A 21,473-nucleotide genomic window follows, 5' to 3' on the forward strand; every position below is an offset into this window, starting at 1 on the left:
ACACTAACAGTGAGAAAACAGAGAAGTTAAGGAAACAATTCCATTCACCATTGCAGTGAAAAGAATAAAATACTTAGGAGTAAATCTATCTAAAGAAACTAAAGACCTGTATATTGAAAACTATAAAACACTGATGAAAGAAATCAAAGAGGACACAAGTAGATGGAGAAATATACCATGTTCATGGATCGGAAGACTCAATATAGTGAAAATGAGTATGCTACCCAAAGCAATCTATAGATTCAATGCAATCCATATCAAGCTACCAATGGTATTTTTCCGAGAACGAGAACAAATAATTTCACAATTTGTATGGAAATACAAAAAACCTCAAATAGCCAAAGCAACCTTGAGAAAGAAGAATGGAACTGGAGGAATCAACCTGCCTGACTTTAGGCTATACTACAAAGCCACAGTCATCAAGACAGTATGGTATTGGCACAAAGACAGAAATATAGATCAATGGAACAAAATAGAAAGCCCAGAGATAAATCCACACACCTGTGGACACCTTATCTTTGACAAAGGAGGCAAGAATATACAATGGAGAAAAGACAATCTCTTATTACAGATGGCTAACAAACACATGAAAAGATGCTCAACATCACTCATTATCAGAGAAATGCAAATCAAAACCACAATGAGGTACCATCTCCTGCCAGTCAAAATGGCTGCTGTCAAAAAATCTACAAGCAATAAATGCTGGAGAGGGTGTGGAGGAAAGGGAACCCTCTTACACTGTTGGTGGGAATGCAAACTAGTACAGCCACTATGGAGAACAGTGTGGAGATTCCTTAAAAAACTGGAAATAGGACTGCCATATGACCCAGCAATCCCACTGCTGGGCGTACACACTCAGGAAACCAGAATTGAAAGAGACATGTGCACCCCAATGTTCATCGCAGCACTGTTTACAATAGCCAGGACATGGAAACAATCTAGATGTCCATCGGCAGATGAATGGATAAGAAAGCTGTGGTACATATACACAATGGAATATTACTCAGCTATTAAAAAGAACACATTTGAATCAGTTCTAATGAGGTGAGTGAAACTGGAGCCTATTATACAGAGTGAATTAAGTCAGAAAGAAAAACACCAATACAGTATATTAGCACATATATATGGAATTTAGAAAGATGATAACGATGACCCTATATGCGAGACAGCAAAAGAGACACAGATGTAAAGAACAGACTTTTGGACTCTGTGGGAGAGGGCGAAGGTGGGATGATGTGAGAGAATAGCACTGAAACATGTATATTATCATATGTGAAATAGATTGCCAGTCCAGGATCGATGCATGAGACAGGGTGCTCAGGGCTGGTGCACTGGGATGACCCAGAGGGATGGGATGGGGAGGGAGGTGGGAGGGGGTTCAGGATGGGGAACACATGTACACCCATGGCTGATTCATGTCAATGTATGGCAAAAACCACTACAATATTGGAAAGCAATTAGCCTCTGATTAAAATAAATAAATTAATTTTTAAAAATGAGTGTTACATTATGTACATGTGTTTCATAATATAATGAAGTAATGATGAAAAACATGTTCAAGTGTTTTTAAATTGTACTTTATAGAATTGTTAGTGCTAGCTCCATATTAGTCTCCTGATCATTTTAATTCCTCTGTCAGAGAAACAGTGTAAAGTTTTTGCTCTATATCCATTAATTAGTATCTTCTCCCACAATCTCCATACAGACTGAAGTCAGAAAGAGAAAAACAAGTATCATATATTAACCACATGTGTGTGGAATCTAGAAAAACGGTACAGATGAACCTAGTTCCAGAGCGGGGATGGAGACACAGTTGAAGAGCACGGACGTATGGACACAGTTGGGGGGTGGGTAGGAAGGGTGGGCTGAACTGGGAGACTCGGTTTGACATAAACGCACTACCAGGTGTCAAACAGACAGCTAGTGGGAAGCTGCCGTCTAGCACAGCAAGCTATACGATGACATATCTGTGACTCTCCGTGGTGACCTAGATGGGTGGGATGACGGGCCCAGGGGAAAGGAGGGAGGTCCAAAAGAGCGGGGATATATGTATACATGTAGCTGATTCACTTCACTGCTCTGCAGAAACTAACATGGCATTGTGAAACAATTATACTCCAATGTCAAAGAGAAAAAACAAGAAAAAGAAACCCTGGCCGCCTCTGTCTCCCAAAGCACACACTTTGGGCTGGCAGTCTATGGGGTAGCAGCAGTGAAAAGGCCAAGGTCCTGACCTTGATCTCTGAACCGGTCAGCTTGCTGTGCTCTGGGTCACACACCGCATCCTTTGAGCAGCATCTGAGCACCGATCAGCGTGTCCTGGTGGGAGTCACCTCATGGCCCTGCTTACAGATGAGTAGTACAGGGGCGGGAAGTGTGGAGGAAGCACCACCAGTCCACCGCACTGGAGAGCATCCTCAGTTTTCTTTACCGTAATGATGAAATAATAACGACATCCATCCTGGTATCTTGACAGATGATAAAATGCTCTGCCCACCTCTCCATTCTTCTTCCACTTTTCTTTTTTCCCATGGGCATAGATGCTTTTTCCCATGAAAGGAGTCAGTGGAGACAAACGCCAAACTTACTAAACATCATACCCTATCATTTTGTGAGCCATACTGATGAGAAGTATCACCAGCAGAAGAGATGGATATATGCTTTAAAAGTTTGTCTGTTAACCTCCTTTTGCAAGTCAAATCCCATTTGCAAAGCGCTAAGGGAGTTTGCTATTCAGAAACACTTTTTCGTTCAGCCAAAGAATGAAGAATTTTTTAATTTATCTGTCATGTAAATATGTATTTTCCTGTCCGTTTGTGATGGGTGCTTTTAGTGGAAAAACAGTTCAAAATGGTTGATTTATTTATCATGGAATTAGTACCATCTGGAGGACAGCCAGTCAGTTTTCACTGTACTGTAGGCAGGATCTGGGTCGTTTGTAGCGCATTTGACTGACTGTTCAAGTATGGCAACAGTTTGACTCAAACAGTGGGAGGTGAGTGGTGTGCAGTGGCTTTCCAGAGGCCAGGAAAGTAAGTTAGGACATGATTGTTCAGGTCCTTGAGTGCCGTGCTCAAGAGGGCAGAGAGCCTTAAAGTTGAAATAAGGTGTGATCTGGTGTACATTTTAGAAAGACAATTCTAGTGGCAGAGTGGCGTGGCAGTGTGTGTTTAATAGCGTGTGTGTTGATATTGTTTATACTGAGACGGGGCATTCACCTTGATGGAGTTGTGTCTGATGCTCCCAGGTTTCGTGTTCTTTCGTGCTGCTGTGATTTGCCCTGTCATGTATTTTGATGAATTGCTCCTGTTGTCCTTCAGTTGACCGTGTTATACTGCAGGTCCAGGGCTATGTTTTCAGTAGCAGTGGCTGTTCGGAGCTCCGAGGTAACTTAGAAGGAGATGAAGATTGCTCTAGAATCTTATAAGGTTTTCTGGTGGTTGGACATCAGGGGACCCAGGGCATGGATGTCTATGGCCCAATGCCTTAATAAGTGTGTTGGAAAAGGCTTATATACGAAGGAGAATGACATTTTCTGTCCATCAGTGTTGGTTCAAGTTTTATCTCCTCAGCAAACCACATGCTGGAGGCTGACTGGCTGAGAGGCATGCCAGGAGAGGTTGGAGAGGAGAGCTTGCCCTGTGACCTTGGGTTTGTGCTCCTAAGTTGAAGATATTTGCTGGGTAGGGCCCAGCATGTGGCAGTCCTGTGCTATACCGTGAGCGCTGAATGACCTGGCTTGACATTCCAGGATTAGTGCCTGGTGCCTGTGGTCCTGTCTGTGTATCAATAGGTCAGATGATAAAAATCATCGAAGTCCCCCGTTCCACCAGAGGAGTAATAAAACTGCAATATCCTGGCCAAAGGATTTACAGGTCGTCACCGGATGAAGTGGCGATGAGTGGTCCACAGAATACGGAGGAAGAAATGTTAAGAATGGTGGTGACTCTAGACCCCTGATGTTCAGTCGGAGAGTCCGGATTCGCTCTTGCAGGCCTTTATCTCTCCAGTCCCATATGGTCGTTTCACTTTTCATCTTATTCAGTAATTTAGAATTATTCCTTTTTTTTCTCTCAGTGACTTGCTTAACTGGGCTTTCCTTTTACCAGGTTAGTTGAGGTAATCCGAGAGGTATTTAGAAGCCTTGTTGCCTGCTTTCTAGTTTTGCTCTTAGTACCTTCAGGGCTAAAATTCAGTCTTGTTCTCATTCCCTGTAGAGCAGGTAAGTGCCAAGGTCAGGAGAGCAATGGTGTGAAAATTCTTCATAAAGGTGACTGATATGGCCAGTAGATCAGCCTTTAACTGGAAGAAAGGTCCTCCTGGCCAGGGCTTTTTTGTGATTTCAGATGTTCTGTGACTAAAATCTAAGGTTAAGGCTCATTTCTCCTCAACATCAATGACCTTCAGACCAGAAATGGTAGCGTTTAGAGATAGTTGAACCTCCAGATATTAAACCACATACTTCTGCAATAGTTTGGGTTTTATGCCTGGAGGGGCTTTCCTGGCAGCTCAGACTGTAAAGAATCCACCTGCAATGCAGGAGGCCTGGGTTCAGTCCCTGGGTTGGCAAGATCCCCTGGAGAAGGGAAACAGCCACCCGCTCCATTATTCTTGCCTGGAGAATTCTTTGGACAGAGGAGCTGGGCAGGCTACAGTCCATGGTGTCGCAAAGAGTCAGACACGACTGAGCGACTTTGACTTCACTAAGCCTGGAAGCAGTTTCCATCTCGGAATACTGAAAGAGTTTGCAGATGAAATTGTGGTATTGCTATTGGTTATTATTAGAGAAATCATAGAAAAGGGGGAACATGCCATAACTCCAGAGGCAGGTATATATTGATCCAAGTCCACTTTCAATCGGGTAGCACACTCAGCACCAAATCCAAAGACTAGTTCCAAAATGGATCTTCTCCGTGTTGTTTGTCACTGATTTGAGATCACTTGTAACATCTGCCACTGAGAATTGCCTTCCTTCTCGAGGCCTGATGGTTCTTTGATTCCTTTAAAGACAGTATAAGAACCTCAAGGACACTGTAGATCTTTCACTCCTTTTCAGATGAACACAGCCCAAGCTCTTTCCATAGCTTACCTAAGAATGGGAAAGCCATCCCTCTGAAGGTACTGGGCCTTGAAGCTGCTACTGGGCTTGGTGAATATGCTGGACAATCGGGAGTGGCCCTACCTATACTCAGATCCCTTAGGAAATTTCCAGACTATCATTCTGACAAATACAGGGGCTGTCCTACTTTCTTTATTACCTTTCTTAGAGCAGAGAAATAGGTGAGTGGGGATCAAGGTAAAATTTATTAACAATTTCCACTTACAGTGAAGTACCACTCAGTCTTGTTTTATTTGGAAACAGGGAGGAAGAGTCTTAAGCAGGGGATCAGAATTTAATTCTTCCTTCATCAGATAATCAGCCAAAGTGGAGTAGTTGAAAGAAGTAGAGATGTTTAGCATGGAGAAGGGAAGCATGACATCACACACACACATGCATATGCATGCGTGCATGTGTGTGTGCGTGCACACACACACTCAAGACCAGTTAGCTCAACCTCCTAACTGCTCACCCAATGATTTCTTCGAGACATAACACACACACACACACACACACACACACAATCAAGGCCAGTTAGCTTAACCTCCTGTTTTGCAAATCAGCTCACCCAATGATTTCTTCCAGATATCTCACACACACACACACACACACACACACACACACACACACACACTCAAGGCCAGTTAGCTCATCCTGCTAACTGTTTTGCAAATCAACTCACCCAGTGATTCGTTCCAGATTCCAAGCGCCTTACATTTCTCAGTGGGAACCACTGAAGTAGCCTAACCAGCCGGCTTATCTTTCTCCAGTCCAGTCTCCGTGCTCCAGCCAAAGTCTTATCATTGTACTCTGGGCTGTATTCCACTGCTGTTGAACCCCTCTGTGACAAGACCTGTGGGGAAGGGCCTGCATTGCTTTGGCTCCTCCCCACGCCTCCCTCTCACCTCCAAGCGCTGTGCTCAGCGCCTTGAACTCGCCTCAGTCCGGTGTCCCCTCGGGCTGTGCCCTCTGCATGGAGGACGTGCGCGTCTCCCGCTTTACTAGTTCTCCTCACTCTTCAGCTCTCAGCTAAAGCGTCACACACCTGGCGATGGGGAAGGGGCAGGGAGCCTCTCAGGCTCGATGAGGTCTCCCAGCTGTGCTGTTGCATTGCACGCGGTGTGTTTCCCCTTCTCTTAGCGTTTCGTTCTTTGTCGAGTGTCTCCAGAGGTTTTAAGGCCTGGGACCAGGTCCTTGTCGTTCTCTGCCATTTCCCAGCCCTAGCTCTCACATGGGGCAGGCGTACTGCAAATGCTTTTTGAATAAATCAGTGAATAAGCTTAAAAGCAGAAAATTCTACTCCTTTGGAAATAAGGATCACACTTAACTTTGTGGGGCTCTGCAAGGCTGGCCTTAGATCGGTTGCTGATATTTACCCTGAAGTGAGCTGTGAGAGTTTGCTAAGCTTTGGATCTGCCAGAAGGGGGGTGGGTGGGTGAGTTCCTTCTGATTCTGGGTCAGAGGTTACAAATGCATAGTCTGTGGGCTGGATGTGGGCTACTAATATATTTTGGTTGGCTCCAGCAGTGTGTTCAAAATTAGGACGTTTCCCAGCTTTCTAGCTTCTCTTGGAAAAACTTTGAAACGAGGGTGACACAGACCTGAGCTGCTGCTTGGCAGCGAGTGATCAGAGCTGAATAACAGCAGAGCGTGCTCGGGAGTTGGGCCGCGCTCTCCAGGTCACCGCAGTCCCCCCTGGCCCCTATTGTCTGACCCACTGCGCTGTTCTTTGTCAGCCACGTGGCCCTTTTAGGCATTTGAGTTTATGGTTCCCCCACTGCTCAGTAACTCCAAGTATTCAGCCTACTCAGACTGAATCATTGCTCGCTTGGAGGACTTGAAGAATTAGACGTAAATCCGTCTCTTCCATCCCTATGGTTGTCTGAAATCAAATCACTTGGAGTGTAAGACCCTTTGCCTGCTTTTGAAAAGCCAATTTTTTTTCCTTATGATGCAACTATGTATTCACTGTTTATCACTTTAGCCATAATGCTATGTCCTGCCCATGGAGTAGATGATAGTAATAAATGTTTGGATGGACGGACAGATGAAAACACACACGAAAAATATTTGTTTACTTTTTTAAAAAACATGGATTTTCCTCTGGCATGTCACATAGTACCAGTAGGGGGAGCCCTCTATTAATTTGGAAATCCATCAGGAGAATCTGTTCAGTAGTATGAAGCGAAGTGAAGTGAAGTCGCTCAGTTGTGTCCGACTCTTTGCAACCCCATGAACTGTAGCCCACCACGCTTCTCCATCCGTGGGTTTTCCAGGCAAGAGTACTGGAGTGGGTTGCCTTTTCCTTCTCCAGGGGATCTTCCCGACCCAGGGATCGAGCCCTGGTCTCCCACATTGTAGGCAGACGTTTTACCGTCTGAGCCACCAGGGAAGTCTGGTTAGCAGTCTAGTTGTATTTAATTTAGGGATTATGCTGAGAAGTTATCGTCCGGCTCTGCCCCCAAAATTCAAGTTAACACAATAGGAAATTAATCAATTGTAGGAAGGAGAGTATGCTGCTCACCACTGCGCCTGCCCAGAGCTTTTCAGAAGAAACACATTCCAGGTTAATATCCAGAGCCTTTAAATCTGTTTGAAAGCAGTTATCATTAAGCTCTTAACAATTTCCAAATTGAGGAGCATATTTAGCCCTAAGAGTCTCAGAGTAATGGGCTGCTTCAGGCACAAATACAAAATGATGGGTTTGCCAAAATACAGGACCACCACTCTTTCCACATCTTTAAAAAATGAGGGAGTAGTTGGAGATTCCAAGGTTCTTTGTAGTTCCAAGTAAAGCTTGTTTAAAGAAGAAATGCCTTATAAATGAGTGAACGTGTAAAAGTCTCTATGAGAAACTTAGGGCTTCTTTTCTCCTCCAAATCTGTCACTTTTGGAGAAGTCAGCTTATTTGGGGAAAAGATAAGTAATAGAAAAGAAACTCTCAGTATATTGGTTGGATAGTATCACCAACTCAATGGACATGAGTTTGAGCAAATTCCGGGAGATAGAGAAGGACGGGAAGCCTGGTGACCTGCAGTCCATCAGGTCACAAAGAGTTGGACATGACTTAAGGACTGAGCAACAAACTTGGAAAAACAATGTGTGATGGTATATATGTTCTTTTTATTTTCATCTTTGTTTAGAGTTTAAAAATTATGGCTTTAGAGTCTTCATTATTAGTTGGCATCCAGTTCTCTGTTCTGGAAAGTTCTTTTCTTTTTCTTTTGTTAAGTCATTAAAAAAAAATTAAACCAGAATTTACTATCAAAAAAAAAAGTATTGTTTTTTATAGTATGGGGTTGAATTTCAAGTTCAGTTAATATGGGATGGAGGAAATGGCAAAGAGGGTTGATAACTTTGACAAGAAGGGCTGATAACTTTCACAAAGACCTAAACATTGGTAGGGGAGGGGCAAATAATACTCAGATCTCAAAGCCGTCTAAAAACTCAGTTTCATTAAGCTTCTCACCCCCTGTGCGGTAAGTATTGTGTTAGCCATACATATGAGATTCTAAGAATTTATAATTAAGTTGTATTCTTGGTACCAGAGCTCAAATTATACATTTCATCAAAGGAAATGTGTGCTGTGTCATTCTAGTATGACTTCCAGTGGAGTTACCACCGATTTTCTCCAAAACAGGCATTGTGTAACATCGTTGTTACTTTATGTAATTCTTTGCACTATTATACTGTGGTTTTAAAATGTTATTGTTAATGATTCCAACTGAAAATTTGCTTAACGCATTTGTATCTATTTCCTTTTCATTTGTGTGGGTTCATTTTTCAGTTGCTTGAATTCAGATCCTGTTTACTCCCTGCAGTTTTCTGTAGGGTAGAGGGCAGGGCAGCAGTGGACAAAGTGGCTATTTGTGGTGTCCTTACTATTTGCCAGTATCCCCTGGATCATCGAAAAAGCAAGAGAGTTCCAGAAAAGCATCTATTTCTGCTTTATTGACTACACCAAAGCCTTCGACTGTGTGGATCACAATAAACTGTGGAAAATTCTGAAAGAGATGGGAATACCAGACCACCTGACCTGCCTCTTGAGAAACCTGTATGCAGGTCAGGAAGCAACAGTTAGAACTGGACATGGAACAACAGACTGGTTCCAAATAGGAAAAGGAGTACATCAAGGCTGTATATTGTCACCCTGCTTATTTAACTTATATGCAGAGTATATCATGAGAAACGCTGGACTGGAGGAAGCACAAGCTGGAATCAAGATTGCTGGGAGAAATATCAATAACCTCAGATACAAAGATGACACCACCCTTATGGCAGAGAGAGAAGAGGAACTAAAAAGCCTCTTGATGAAAGTGAAAGAGGAGAGTGAAAAAGTTGGCTTAAAGCTTAACATTCAGAAAACTAAGATTATGGCATCTGGTCCCATCACCTCATGGGAAGTAGATGGGGAGACAGTGGAAACAGTGTCACTTCCTTTTTTGGGCTCCAAAATCACTGCAGATGGTGACTGCAGCCATGAAATTAAAAAACACTTACTCCTTGGAAGGAAAGTTATGACCAACCTAGATAGCATATTAAAAAGCAGAGACATTACTTTGCCAACAAAGGTCCATCTGGTCAAGGCTGTGGTTTTTCCAGTGGTCATGTATGGATGTGAGAGTTGGACTGTGAAGAAATCTGAGCGCCAAAAAATTGATGCTTTTGAACTGTGGTGTTGGAGAAGACTCTTGAGAGTCCCTTGGACTGCAAGGAGATCCAACCAGTCCATCCTAAAGCAGATCAGTCCTGGGTGTTCATTGGAAGGACTGATGCTGAAGCTGAAACTCCAGTACTTTGGCCACCTCATGTGAATAGTTGACTCATTGGAAAAGACCCTGATGCTGGGAGGGATTGGGGGCAGGAGGAGAAGGGGACGACAGAGGATGAGATGACTGGATGGCATCACCGACTCAATGGGCATGAGTTTGAGTAAACTCCGGGAGTTGGTGATGGACAGGGAGGCCTGGCGTGCTGCAATTCATGGGGTCGCAAAGAGTTGGACACGACTGACCGACTGAACTGAACTGGACTGAAGTGAACTGAACTATTTGTACAAGAAGCCTGGATTCCTGGGGCTTTGCCCAGATTCCAGAGCAAGATGTTACACTTTGCCTCCTATTTATATATAATGGTGATACAGGTGTCAATATTGTTTTCTTATTTTAACTAAAGTATCTTGAATTTTAATCTTTTCATCTGGTTTTTTAGTTATCTCTTTGATCATTATGCAGTAATGTTTTCTTTATACTTGTATACTTTTCTCTCCAAAAAAATGACGAAACACGAGGTTACATGATACAAAAATAATTTGCTTGTAAAATAATATGCATGATTCATTTGTGTAGGCATCGGTTTTCATACCAAACTAAAAAAGTGGGAAACTTGGATTGGCTTTTGAGTATAAAGTAAGATTTTTTTCCTACAAATTCTTGATTACTGATGCCAGAGAAGTGAAAAAGAAAAAAATTTATTCGTGTTAATTTCTTTTAGAAATAACATTAGTTGTGGGGGCTCTTCTGATTGCAAAAGCAATGCAAGCAGTTGCCAAAAATAGAAGAAATATTTCAGAATACTAAGATGGATACATTTTAATATAACATTTAAAAGGATTTTCTAGGTCAGTCAGTGCCTTTTTGAGTCAGGTTATCTCAACTGAATGATCTAATAATACTGATTTTTGTTTTTGTGTGAGCTACTTCAGCCTCTTACTTATTTCCCAGTCAGAACATACGTAGCTGTGGTAGTAAATATATAACTCTTGAAATAGAATATGTGGTGTCTCCAGGAGGAATTCTCAATTGAGCTATCATTGGTGAAGACTATGCCAGGCTTGCATACAAAGTGATATAGTATCTTGGTGTGAAATAGCATGTATCGACCTTTCTCCCTTTGATTTAGGCTTCTAGGACATTTTTGTGGTAAGGATTGATGAAACTGTCCCTAAAAAATATGTCTCTATAAATAGGAAACATTTGTTTTTTTTCCTGCAAGAATTTGAAGGTGCCATTGTTGTAGAGGTGCTATTATAGGACTTTTATTTACTTTTGAGGAAAGAATTAAACTTATATCATCTGCTGTATACTTTTGGAAATAACCTTAATGTAGAAGAAAACAAGTATAGAAGTCATGTTTACTACTATTTTTGATATTTTTAACCACTGAACTTACAAGTTATGGTAACCTTATTTTAGCAGTATCTTAAGAGGAACAAAATTTTTCCTGGTACAGCAATTATCACCTGCAGATGGCCTAAAATTAGCATATTGAGTTAACTCCAGAAACAGCTTGTAAGCTGAGATGGAGTTCAGATAGTGAGATTTCACAGAAACACTTGGTATATGGTATAAATAACCAGCCATCAAAATACCAATTGATGCATATAAAGTAAAATGAGACTACTAATAGCTTAATTTAAATATCCTATGTAAGACTTGACGTTAAAGAGAATTTAATTTGATGTTAACGTAGTGAAGCCTCTCTACTTACAGAATATTAAGAATTATTTGTATGCACATACCCCAACAAAGAATGCTTGAAATTGAATTTATTATGACGTGTATTCTGAGTAGAAAGAAAGATAATTTAAGTGTAGACGAAGGCGTTTAATCAGCCTTATAAAAGCCTGCGGATTTCAGGTTAACTCTTCCTAGGCTTTTCAGTGTTGTTATATCTGACAGATCCAAGAAGATACTCTATTTTATGACAAGGAGAGATCATTTAGAAACAGAATTTAAGAGGAGAAGCCAATGACCAATTCAAAAGAATTTAATCTTTTCATGCATGAATTTCCATCTTTGATGGTGAATCATTTGTTCAAATGAGGATTGCAACAAGTATTTCTGGCCCTTTAATAGCCAGGCATTGAAAACACTGCGTCTTCCTTTGTGTTATTAAAACTTCTTGAGTTTTAATTCACTTGTATAAAACTATGGAGAAGGAAGTAGCTTCCCATTCCAGTATTCTTGCCTGGGAAATCCCAGGGACAGAGGAGCGTGATGGGATACAGTCCACAGGATCGGACCCAGCTTAGTGACTGAATAACAAGAACGGAAAGACTTGTTTCAGCGCTTATTTCAGCAGCAGAGATACTTGAATTGGAATGATACAGAGAAGATTAGCATGGCCTCTCTGAAAGGATGACACACAGATAGTAAAGCATTCTGTATTTTTGATGTTAACTAAACTTTATTGTGGTAATCATCTTACAATATATACATATATCCTTATGATGTGTACCTTCAGTTCAGTTCAGTTCAGTCGCTCAGTTGTGTCCGACTCTTTGCGACCCCATGGACTGCAGCATGCTTGGCCTCCCTGTCCATCACTCTTGGAGCTTGCTCAAACTCATGTCCATTGAGTCGATGATGCCATCCAACCAGCACATCCTCTGTCATCCCCTTCTCCTCCTGCCTTCAATCTTTCCCAGCATCAGGGTCTTTTTTAAGGAGTCAGTTCTTTGCATCAGGTGGCCAAAATACTGGAGTTTCAGCTTTAGCATCAGTCCTTCCAGTGAATATTCAGGGCTGATTTCCTTTAGGATTGACTGGTTTGATCTCTATGCTGTCCAAGGGACTCACAAGAGTCTTCTCCAACACCACAGTTCAAAAGCATCAATTCTTTGGCACTCAGCTTTCTTTATGGTCCAACTCTCACATCTATACCTGACCACTGGAAAAACCATAGCTTTGACTAGACGGACTTTTGTTGGCAAAGTAGTGTCTCTGTTTTTTAATATGCTATCTGGGTTTGTCATAGCTTTTCTTCCAAGGAGCAAGCATCTTTTAATTTCATGGCTGCAGTCACCATCTGCAGTGATTTTGGAGCCCCCCAAAATAAAGCATGTCACTGTTTCCACTGTTTTCCCATCTATTTGCCAAGAAGTGATGGGACCGGATGCCATGATCTTCATTTTTTTGAATGTTGAGTTTTAAGCCACTTTTTTACCTCTCCTCCTTCACTTTCATGATGTGTACCTTAAACTAGTAAAAAAAAGTTATATAGATTATGTCTCAAATGAAACTGGAAGAAAAAGTGAATATATTTTGAAGCTATCCACACATTAACAACCATCAGGACTGACTTAATGTTTAGCATGCTGTTGATATAATTTTGTAAATAAGATAATACCTTCCCAGGTTTTATTTTGTTTCTGATCACTTCCTGGGTAATTTTTACCATTCAGAAAGGAAACATTTCATAGATGACATACACACAGTATAAGGAAAAAATAACTCCCAAAGTGTGCATTTATATTTCCTTAATAGCCCAGCTTAAAGTGCTGTTTCTTATTGGACTGTATTTAAATATGTACATTTATGTCTTGGGGGAAAAAAAAACCTGAATTGAACTTTAAAACTCTGCACAACTGGTTATTAAATATTCAAGTGATACTGAAATCCCTGGTCAGAATAAAGGACTCCATCAGTGGATCTTGTAGACTTTCCTGGTAGTCCTCCAGATTGATCACTGCCTACAAATCCCATCCCTCCTCGTCTCCTTTTGTGCAGAAAAACTAGGCAGTCAGTGGCTCCCCCTGTCAACTCCACTTTACTACTTCACACGTTACAAGTTTCATTCCTCACCCCAAATGCACGTGTGCATACACACACCCCGACCCCTGGATGAGAACATTTTTTATTATCAGCCTTCTTCTTCCTCATCTTGTTTCTGGCGATCTCAGGACATTGGGGGAGCTTTTTAACAATTTCTCCTTACAGAACGCTGGGGAGCTCCTTATAATACTGAGCCTAAGCATTGTGGTCCCCTGATGAAATGTATTAAATAAAATATATGTTCAGATACTGCTAAAATTGCATATAATCTATCCCTAAAAGAAAAGTCCCCCACATTTGTTACCATGCCTGATGTCTGTCTGTACTAGCATGGGAAGCTGTCTGTGATGTAGTATGATATGCAGATTGCAAGTCATATATAATGGCATGCACATTATTTTTACTTCTTTCTACACCCATTCAACAACAAGTTCTTTTAATGCATTAATTCTATAGCATACATTATAAGTTTTGCATTCTGTTCCCTTGATTAGAATTTTTTTTCTGCCTAGGGAACTCATTTATTCTTTCAGAATGTTACTGAACCGTAATCTGGTAAGCTCTGCCTGTTTCCCCAGACATAACTAGTCCGTCTCCTAAGTGTTGGTGCCCTCTGCCCTTAACCCTACTGTCTCACTCATAATACTGTCTGGTAAGGATTTATTTATATAAATACCTGTTCTCCTACTCCATCGTGAGCTCCCATCACCCAGCCCCAATCCAAGAAACTAACATGCCCTCTACTGAGTGGAAGAATGCCTGTTTTATTACTTCGTGTTGCTCCAGGCCATGCATAGAGCATTTTGAGAGCTCTTTTATTTCTTGTATTTGATAAAGTAACATCAAATGTATTTTGTGACTACAGTTCTTTAACTCATCCATATGATTATTGAGATTTGCTTTAAAAAACAGCTTTATTAAGGGATAATTTATGCACTTTACAATTCATTCATTTTACATGTACAGTTGAATGGTTCTTGGTGAATACAGTCCTACCATCATCATGACACTCTAATTTTTTTTTTAATTTTTGAACTGCTCTTTTACCCTAAAAAGCTCCCAGTTGAGGTACTTGACAGTTTTGCTGGAACTGCCCAGAAACTTCTGTGTGGTGAGTTGAACTGGATGACCTCAAAATGTGTTGCCATCTTTTGCTCTCAACTGTCAAGCACAGCAAGCTGAAGTGGGGCCTGGGTACTTAGTGGTGCTGTGTCCTGAAAGAAGAGTACACGCTGGCAACAAGGGAGACGGTTTCCTTTTGGGGCCTGCTCTGTGCTGGCTGTCTGTGCTCGGTTTGTTATATATATCACCTTGTATGAGATTGCAGTCCCTTGGACCACACGGAGATCCAACCAGTCCATCCTAAAGGAAATCAGTCCTGAATGTTCACTGGAAGGACTGATGCTGAAGCTGAAACTCCAATACTTTGGCCACCTGATGCAAAGAACTGACTCCTTGGAAAAGACCCTGATGCTGGGAAAGATTGAAGGCAGGAGGAGAAGGGGATGACAGAGGATGCAATGGTTGGATGGCATCACTGACTTGATGAACTTGAGTTTGAGCAAGCTCTGGGAGTTGGTAATGGACAGGGAAGCCTGGCATGCTGCAGTCCATGGGGTCGCAAAGAGTTGGACACGACTGAGCGACTAAACTGAACTATATGAGGTTATGGCATTATAGAAGGAGGAAGATTAGAGATGCTTCAGGCCAAACTCTTTTCTTACAGTGTCTCCTTTTTTTTACCTGCAAGACTTGGCGACATCAGATACTTCTGTTGAAACAATCCCCCTAGGCTTTGAAGACACCACTTTGTCTGTTTAGAAGTTGGCAGTGTGTTCTCCTATTATAACACGGTGTCAGTTCAAATTCATGTCCTTCCTGGAAAAGTGTATGCAGCAGCTCGAAAGTTGACCTCCGAGTTGAGAGTTCTGCAGAGCAGGTTCTATGTTGGTGAAGTCCGGATGCATTTTCTTTTCTTCGAAGTGTTTCTAGGGAAAAAATGCTCTCTTTGTCAGAATGCTATTTGGATTAAGACATAATGTTATTCAAGATAGCATGAGATTCCTGTGCCTGGCATGCATGCAAACTTCTCTGGAACAAAACAGCATTTGTTTCTTCACAGACTGATGGTATGCAGGAGTCCAAAGTTCATGCTCCAACTTAACTGTGCTTAACTGTGATGTGGCCTTGACTAAACCAGTGGATGTCTTAACTTTTCTGAGTTAATAATATCTTAAAACAGAGTTTAGAAGTATTAATAGTTTCTCTCAACATAGTATATATATGTCGGCAACAGTCATGAAGTCCTTTAAAAATGAGGGTGTCCATGGAATTCCTTGGTAGTCCAATGGTTAGGACTTTGTGCTTCCACAGCAGAGGGCCAAGGTTCAAGCCCTGGTCGGGGAACTAAGATCCTGCATATTGCTTGGCTCAGCCAATAGAGAATAAAATTGCTGGTGCCCCTTTTTTCATTATTGGTTACTTAAGATGACAGATAACATCAACTTTCTTTAAGGATGCATTTTACTCACAATTAACTTGAGCAAGAGGAGAAATACGTGTGAAGATAGACTTAATATTTGCCTACATGTCACCTTATGGCATTCTCCTCAAGGTTTTTTGATAGGAAAAAAATTATTTGATCTGTTAGGATTAGAAAGCGTAAGTAAGTGTGGTAGGCAGGATATTTCTTGTAACATATGTCATTTACTGAGAATGTATTTTGGGAGACATGGATTTCACCATAAATCCTTACTTATTTGAAGATCTCCATGCCAGTATTACATTTCTGGCAAGACTAATTTTAGCCAGGTTCACTGAAAGTGTGTTTCCCGTGTTATCTCCAGTAATTTCCCCTGGTTCCTCTTTATGCACTCTTGCAAACGTTCAGTCAGGGCCGCTCTCGCCTTCTGTGACGGCCCTGCTTCTGTGGAGTGTTTCCCTCAAGGTCGCTCTTGCCTTCTGCATGGCCCATACTCTGTCTGTGGAGTGTGTTTCTCTGTAAATAAGTCCATCTCTTATCTATCAAAAAAAAAAAAAAGTTCATTCAGGTTTTTCCATAAGAAGGTATGGCAAAACCCAACTGAAATTTCTGGCCAACCTGATATATAAATCTATAGAATAAGCTGCTGTCTGTAGAAGTGGGGAGCAGCTCAGTGATTCCCCTGGTGTGTGTGGGCAAGTTCTCTCCTCTCTCGGTGGCCTGCATCCTCAGTCACCATGGATGTTTTGTTTTTCTCCTTCACAGATGACACGGCTGGTCCTGCCTCGCATGGTAGAAAGGTGAGTCATAAGCTCACACACAAACACTCAAGCTCATGATTATTTATAGGGAGAATCCTTTCTTTGAAAATTTCATTAAAGTGACTAATGAACCTCTCCTCCATGTCTTGGTGACAGAGTAATGTGCCAGGCGAGTCACGCAGTGGGGCATGAGTCATCCGGTGGTGCAGACCTTTTCCCCTCGATTCCCTTTTTATTTCCCTCACCAGGGTGTTGGTGGTTCCTTTCCATCAGGATTAAAAAGCCTGCCTGAGTCACCATCACTAACTCAATTGCCTGCTCTTCTGAGGGGGTGGATAGAGTTCCTGGGATATTCCCAGGAATGCCTTCTTAAAGTGGTATGCTGTCAGAGCCCAGCTCAGTGGAGTTTCATGAAGTGAGACTCCACATCCTCTGGTTTTTCTGTTATGGGAGAAATGATGTATGAGGAACTTAGGCATGTTATAAAGTAATCTTAAGGGGTCAGCCTCCCCCACCCCCACCCTTGGAGGAAAAAGGCTATGTCCTTTAGCTTCAGCTGTATTTGTATTGGGTTCCACTGGGATTTGCTAGATGTCTTCCTTTCTCTTGAGAAATGTGTTGCTAAGTCCTTATGTTAGGAATAGCAGGAAGTATAAGATGGGAATTAAATTCTGTTCCTCCCTTGGAGAAGTCTGAGTGATGGCTAAGCTTTCAAAGAAAACCTGTTGCAGACGGATGGGCTTGCTTGGTCATTTGCTAAATTTAGGGTCTCACAGTCATCCTTGCTGTGCAAAATGGCTTTGAGTTTGGGAGAGATCCACAGGAATCACAGCTTTGCAAAGAGCTAGGGACCCTACTTCCATGAAGGAGTCTCTGTGACCAGCTTCAGGCAACACATTTCTCAAGAGAAAGGAAGACATCTAGCAAATCCCAGTGGAACCCAATACAAACCCAATCCTTCAGGCAAGGATTTACAGCTTAGGTTTATCGATTACATATTCTTTGCCAGGTGTCGGACTGATAACCCGATAAGTGTTTGCTTATATAACTTTGATAGCCTCCCACCATTGTACAGACGAGGAAACTGAAGTTCAGATTTGGTAGCTACTTTTTAGTAAGGCTCTTTGTTTGTAATTGCATTTTATGTGTGATTTTTTGTGTGTCTTAATTGCTTTATTTTAGTAAAATTTCCCTTTAAAACCTTTAAACTACTACTGATGGTTGAGCATGCCCCTGATGGTCAGATATGAAAGTGATGGTGGTCAAACCAGACCAGAATCCGAATGATTATAGAGAATTCGGGCAGACAGTGTAGAACTCCAGACGGATGAAATTTGGGTCACCAGCTTAATTCTAGTTTGGATATCTACAAGTGACACAGTATAAATTCAGGGTGGTATTCTACCCACTAAAAAAGAAATACTTACATTCCACAGAGGAATTTTTAAGTGTGTTGTTAAAAACCATATCCAAAGAGATACTGGTTATGACGAATCAGACTTGAAGAATCATGGAATTTCAGTACTTGAATTGAAACCAATCCCCCCTCATTTGACATAAAAAGTGAGATCCAAAGAACTTGAGTGCCATAAGGCTACATAGTGAATTAATACATGATACAAAGTGCTGACACATCTCTGTAGACCTAGGAGCCACCATCACAGTTGTAGCTGAAGCCTTAGATAAAGAATGCAAAGGAAAGGATCCATCCATTTCACTGAGTATAAAGTTTATCATATGGAAGATGAATTGGATCCTTGTCTTTATGAAATCAAATTGCTTTTACACCGAGGTTGTGAAATGATCTGGTGGAAAGCTATCATGGGCTGAAGAACTAGTCAGAAATGTAAGGGGGTTTTATGAATTGGTACTTTTGGGATAGGAGAAGGAACAGGTCTGTCTGTCTGAATTAAAGGCGTTACTTGTTGTATTAGTCAAGGCAGGCTAACTGCTATAACAGACCACCCCAGAATCTCAATGACTTAAAATTCTAAAGGTTGATCCTCCCCTCACATCACAGTCCGGTGTGGATCAGTGGTCAGGACTCTGCTCTACACAGTCAATCCAGGGATCTCAGGGCTCCTTCCATCTGGAGTTGGGGAGGGGCCTACTCTTCCCTTGGGTTTCCCTGGTGGCTCAGACAGTAAAGAATCTGCCTGCAATGCAGGAGACCAAGGTTTGATCCCTGGCTTGGGAAGATCCCTGGAGGAGAGCATGGCAGTCCACTCCAGTATTCTTGCCCAGAGAAACCCATGGACAGAGGAGCCTGGCAGGCTGCAGTCCATGGGGTTGCATAGAGTTGGACACAACTGAGGCCTTGCAATTCTCTGCAGAAGTATCTGCACCCAGCCAGCAAATGAGGGAAGAGAGAGGAAGGATGATTTTACAGAGCGTTTCGTGGGTCAGGCCTGCAGGTGGTGTCCCTGACTTCTGCACTCGTTCCATGGTCTAGAACTCAGCCACAGGCTACAGCTAACTGCAGGGGAGACCAGAAGCATTGTCAGCTGTGTGCCCAGGAGGGAAGAAAGACTCCAAGTTCACAGATCATCTCAAAGCATTCTTACTTACACATCGTAAGTGATTTGATCATAGCCTGCCCTGGGAGCCATCCCCAAATGATCTATTTCCTATGGTTGGTTGCCATAGGTTTCGTATCTCCATTGAGGAAAAGCAGAGCTCTTTGTTGTGGTGGGTTTGTTTTGTTTTTTCCTTTCACTGATTCTACTTCCGATGCATGTGGCTTTCCACACTCTCTAGAACTATAGCCTAGGGCCAACTGATTATCACTAAACAAGTCAACAAGTCTCTATAATCAAGCTAAGGTATTATTATTACCATAGAAGTAGAAAGTACGTAATTATGTTACGGAGGAAACTTGCTCTTTCCACGTCCCTGGAATTATAAACATTGTGTACAGCTGGAGCCAGGAGGTGGTTGCCATAACAACCATGGAAAAGCTAAAAATAGCCCCTTTCATACTGTATTACTTAAGGTGGAATTATGACATGTTATGGTGTTTTAGGGCAGGCATTTCTCTTTCAGGTAGGAAATGTTTGCAAACTTTCTTCAACAAAGCAATATTTGTATAATGTATTTGGATCGCTGGTTCTAATTATATACCTGACCCCCGTGATCCAGGATTCTTTTCTGACATGGAACTCTGCTTTGATATGTTTCTCAGTCTTTTTGAGAACCTCTTAGAGAACTGTCTGTACCAATATTCAGTGTTACGTTTCAGCTTCAAAAAAAAAAACACAAAAACTAATGACCCTCCAAGAGCAGACTTAAGTGCTCCCTAAGAAGTGAAAATATGAAGAACTGGGAGGTAGTCTTTTTTGCACAACCCTCCTCTTTCTGCCATCACTCTCTGTATCCTGTAAGCTGTCCACATTAAGACCAAACTTGTGTTCTAGTGCTGCAGAGCAATATGTAAGCCTCCGTCTCTCTCCCTCCCCACCTGCAGCGTGGAGCAATGATGAGAGTCCCAAGGAAGGTGGAAATCAGAGACTTATTTCATGGGGGACCTGGCACTTCCTCCATGACAGTCCTGTTTAAGAGCTGGGCACAAGGATACTACAGCTTCTGATAGAATAGTGGGGCATGTGTGGAAGAAAAGAGGCTTGGTAATTCTTTTATCCAAGTGGTCATTAAGGAGAGTTTTCTAATTGGGAATTTCACCGAGCTTAGGAAATTCTAGAAAGCATAACGAAAGGAGGCTACAAATGCAAGGAACTGAATTTCATAGGGTGGTGTGTGTTTAATGTCTGGCTTGTGGGAGGGCTAGTCATTGAAGAGAATATTTTTAGATGAAAAAGTGCTTCCTTATCAGCAGTGGTGTTTTCTCCTTTGTCTTTGCATTATTTTAATTCTGGTAGATCCTCAGTAACTTACGCCACTGAGGCACCCTCGTGTGGCTGTTAGCAAGTAAGCAGCATGATGAATTAAGAAGGTTGTATCACAGAAAATATTACTGGACTTGTTTATTTGGGTACTTGTCATAACAAACTGGAAATGTTCAGAAATATGAGTATCGGGAGTCTTCATTATGGAACTTCAGTGAATATTCTTAATGTACCTTCCAGTCTTAGAATTGTTCCCCAAGTCCCCGGAAAATGAGAGATTAGCCAGGGTTTGGTTTTATGTTTGTTTCTGCGTGCAATTAAGTGCAACCCATTTTGTCCTTCTGCTTGATATAACAGAGTTGTCGTGAGTCTGGCTGTGCCATGGAAACTAGTTTGACGTCACTAATTCTGCTTAGATGGGGGATTAGCACTAGATAGAGTAGTTGATTTTAGAGGCTGGTCCTTTGTGTGTCTCGGTCCCAAATGTTCACCCCCATCTCTACGTAAAGAATAGATACTGTATACAGTACAGAGAGTAAGACAGCTCTGCAAAGGTGCTATTGGTGAGCCAGACAAAACTAAGTTGAATATCATTATCCTTGGAGAGAAAGAGGGACTTGTGTGTGGGAGGGTTTTTGCAAGACAAACAAATACGTGTGCTGCTCTGCAGCACAGTGTTTTTGTGGAAAGGGTGTTTTTTTTTTTTTCTCTGCTGTCATTTTGCTCCAGTGATAA

The 21,473-nt window shown here is 41.8% G+C and overlaps 1 protein-coding gene and 1 non-coding gene across 2 annotated transcripts in view; both read left to right on the forward strand.

The window, feature by feature from the left end:
• Positions 1-21,473, forward strand: part of HSD17B12 (hydroxysteroid 17-beta dehydrogenase 12) — a 178,045-nt gene that overhangs the window by 130,198 nt on the left and 26,374 nt on the right. Inside the window, exon 7 of the mRNA XM_061152239.1 lies at positions 16,901-16,935. Coding sequence (XP_061008222.1) covers positions 16,901-16,935 — 35 coding nt within the window. The remainder of the gene's footprint in view (positions 1-16,900; positions 16,936-21,473) is intronic.
• On the forward strand, positions 12,169-12,271 carry LOC133064794 (U6 spliceosomal RNA). Its single transcript, XR_009694722.1, has one exon. It is a non-coding gene; the product is annotated as a U6 spliceosomal RNA (small nuclear RNA).

Source organism: Dama dama, chromosome 1 (assembly GCF_033118175.1).
Source record: "Dama dama isolate Ldn47 chromosome 1, ASM3311817v1, whole genome shotgun sequence".
Lineage (NCBI taxonomy): Eukaryota > Metazoa > Chordata > Mammalia > Artiodactyla > Cervidae > Dama > Dama dama.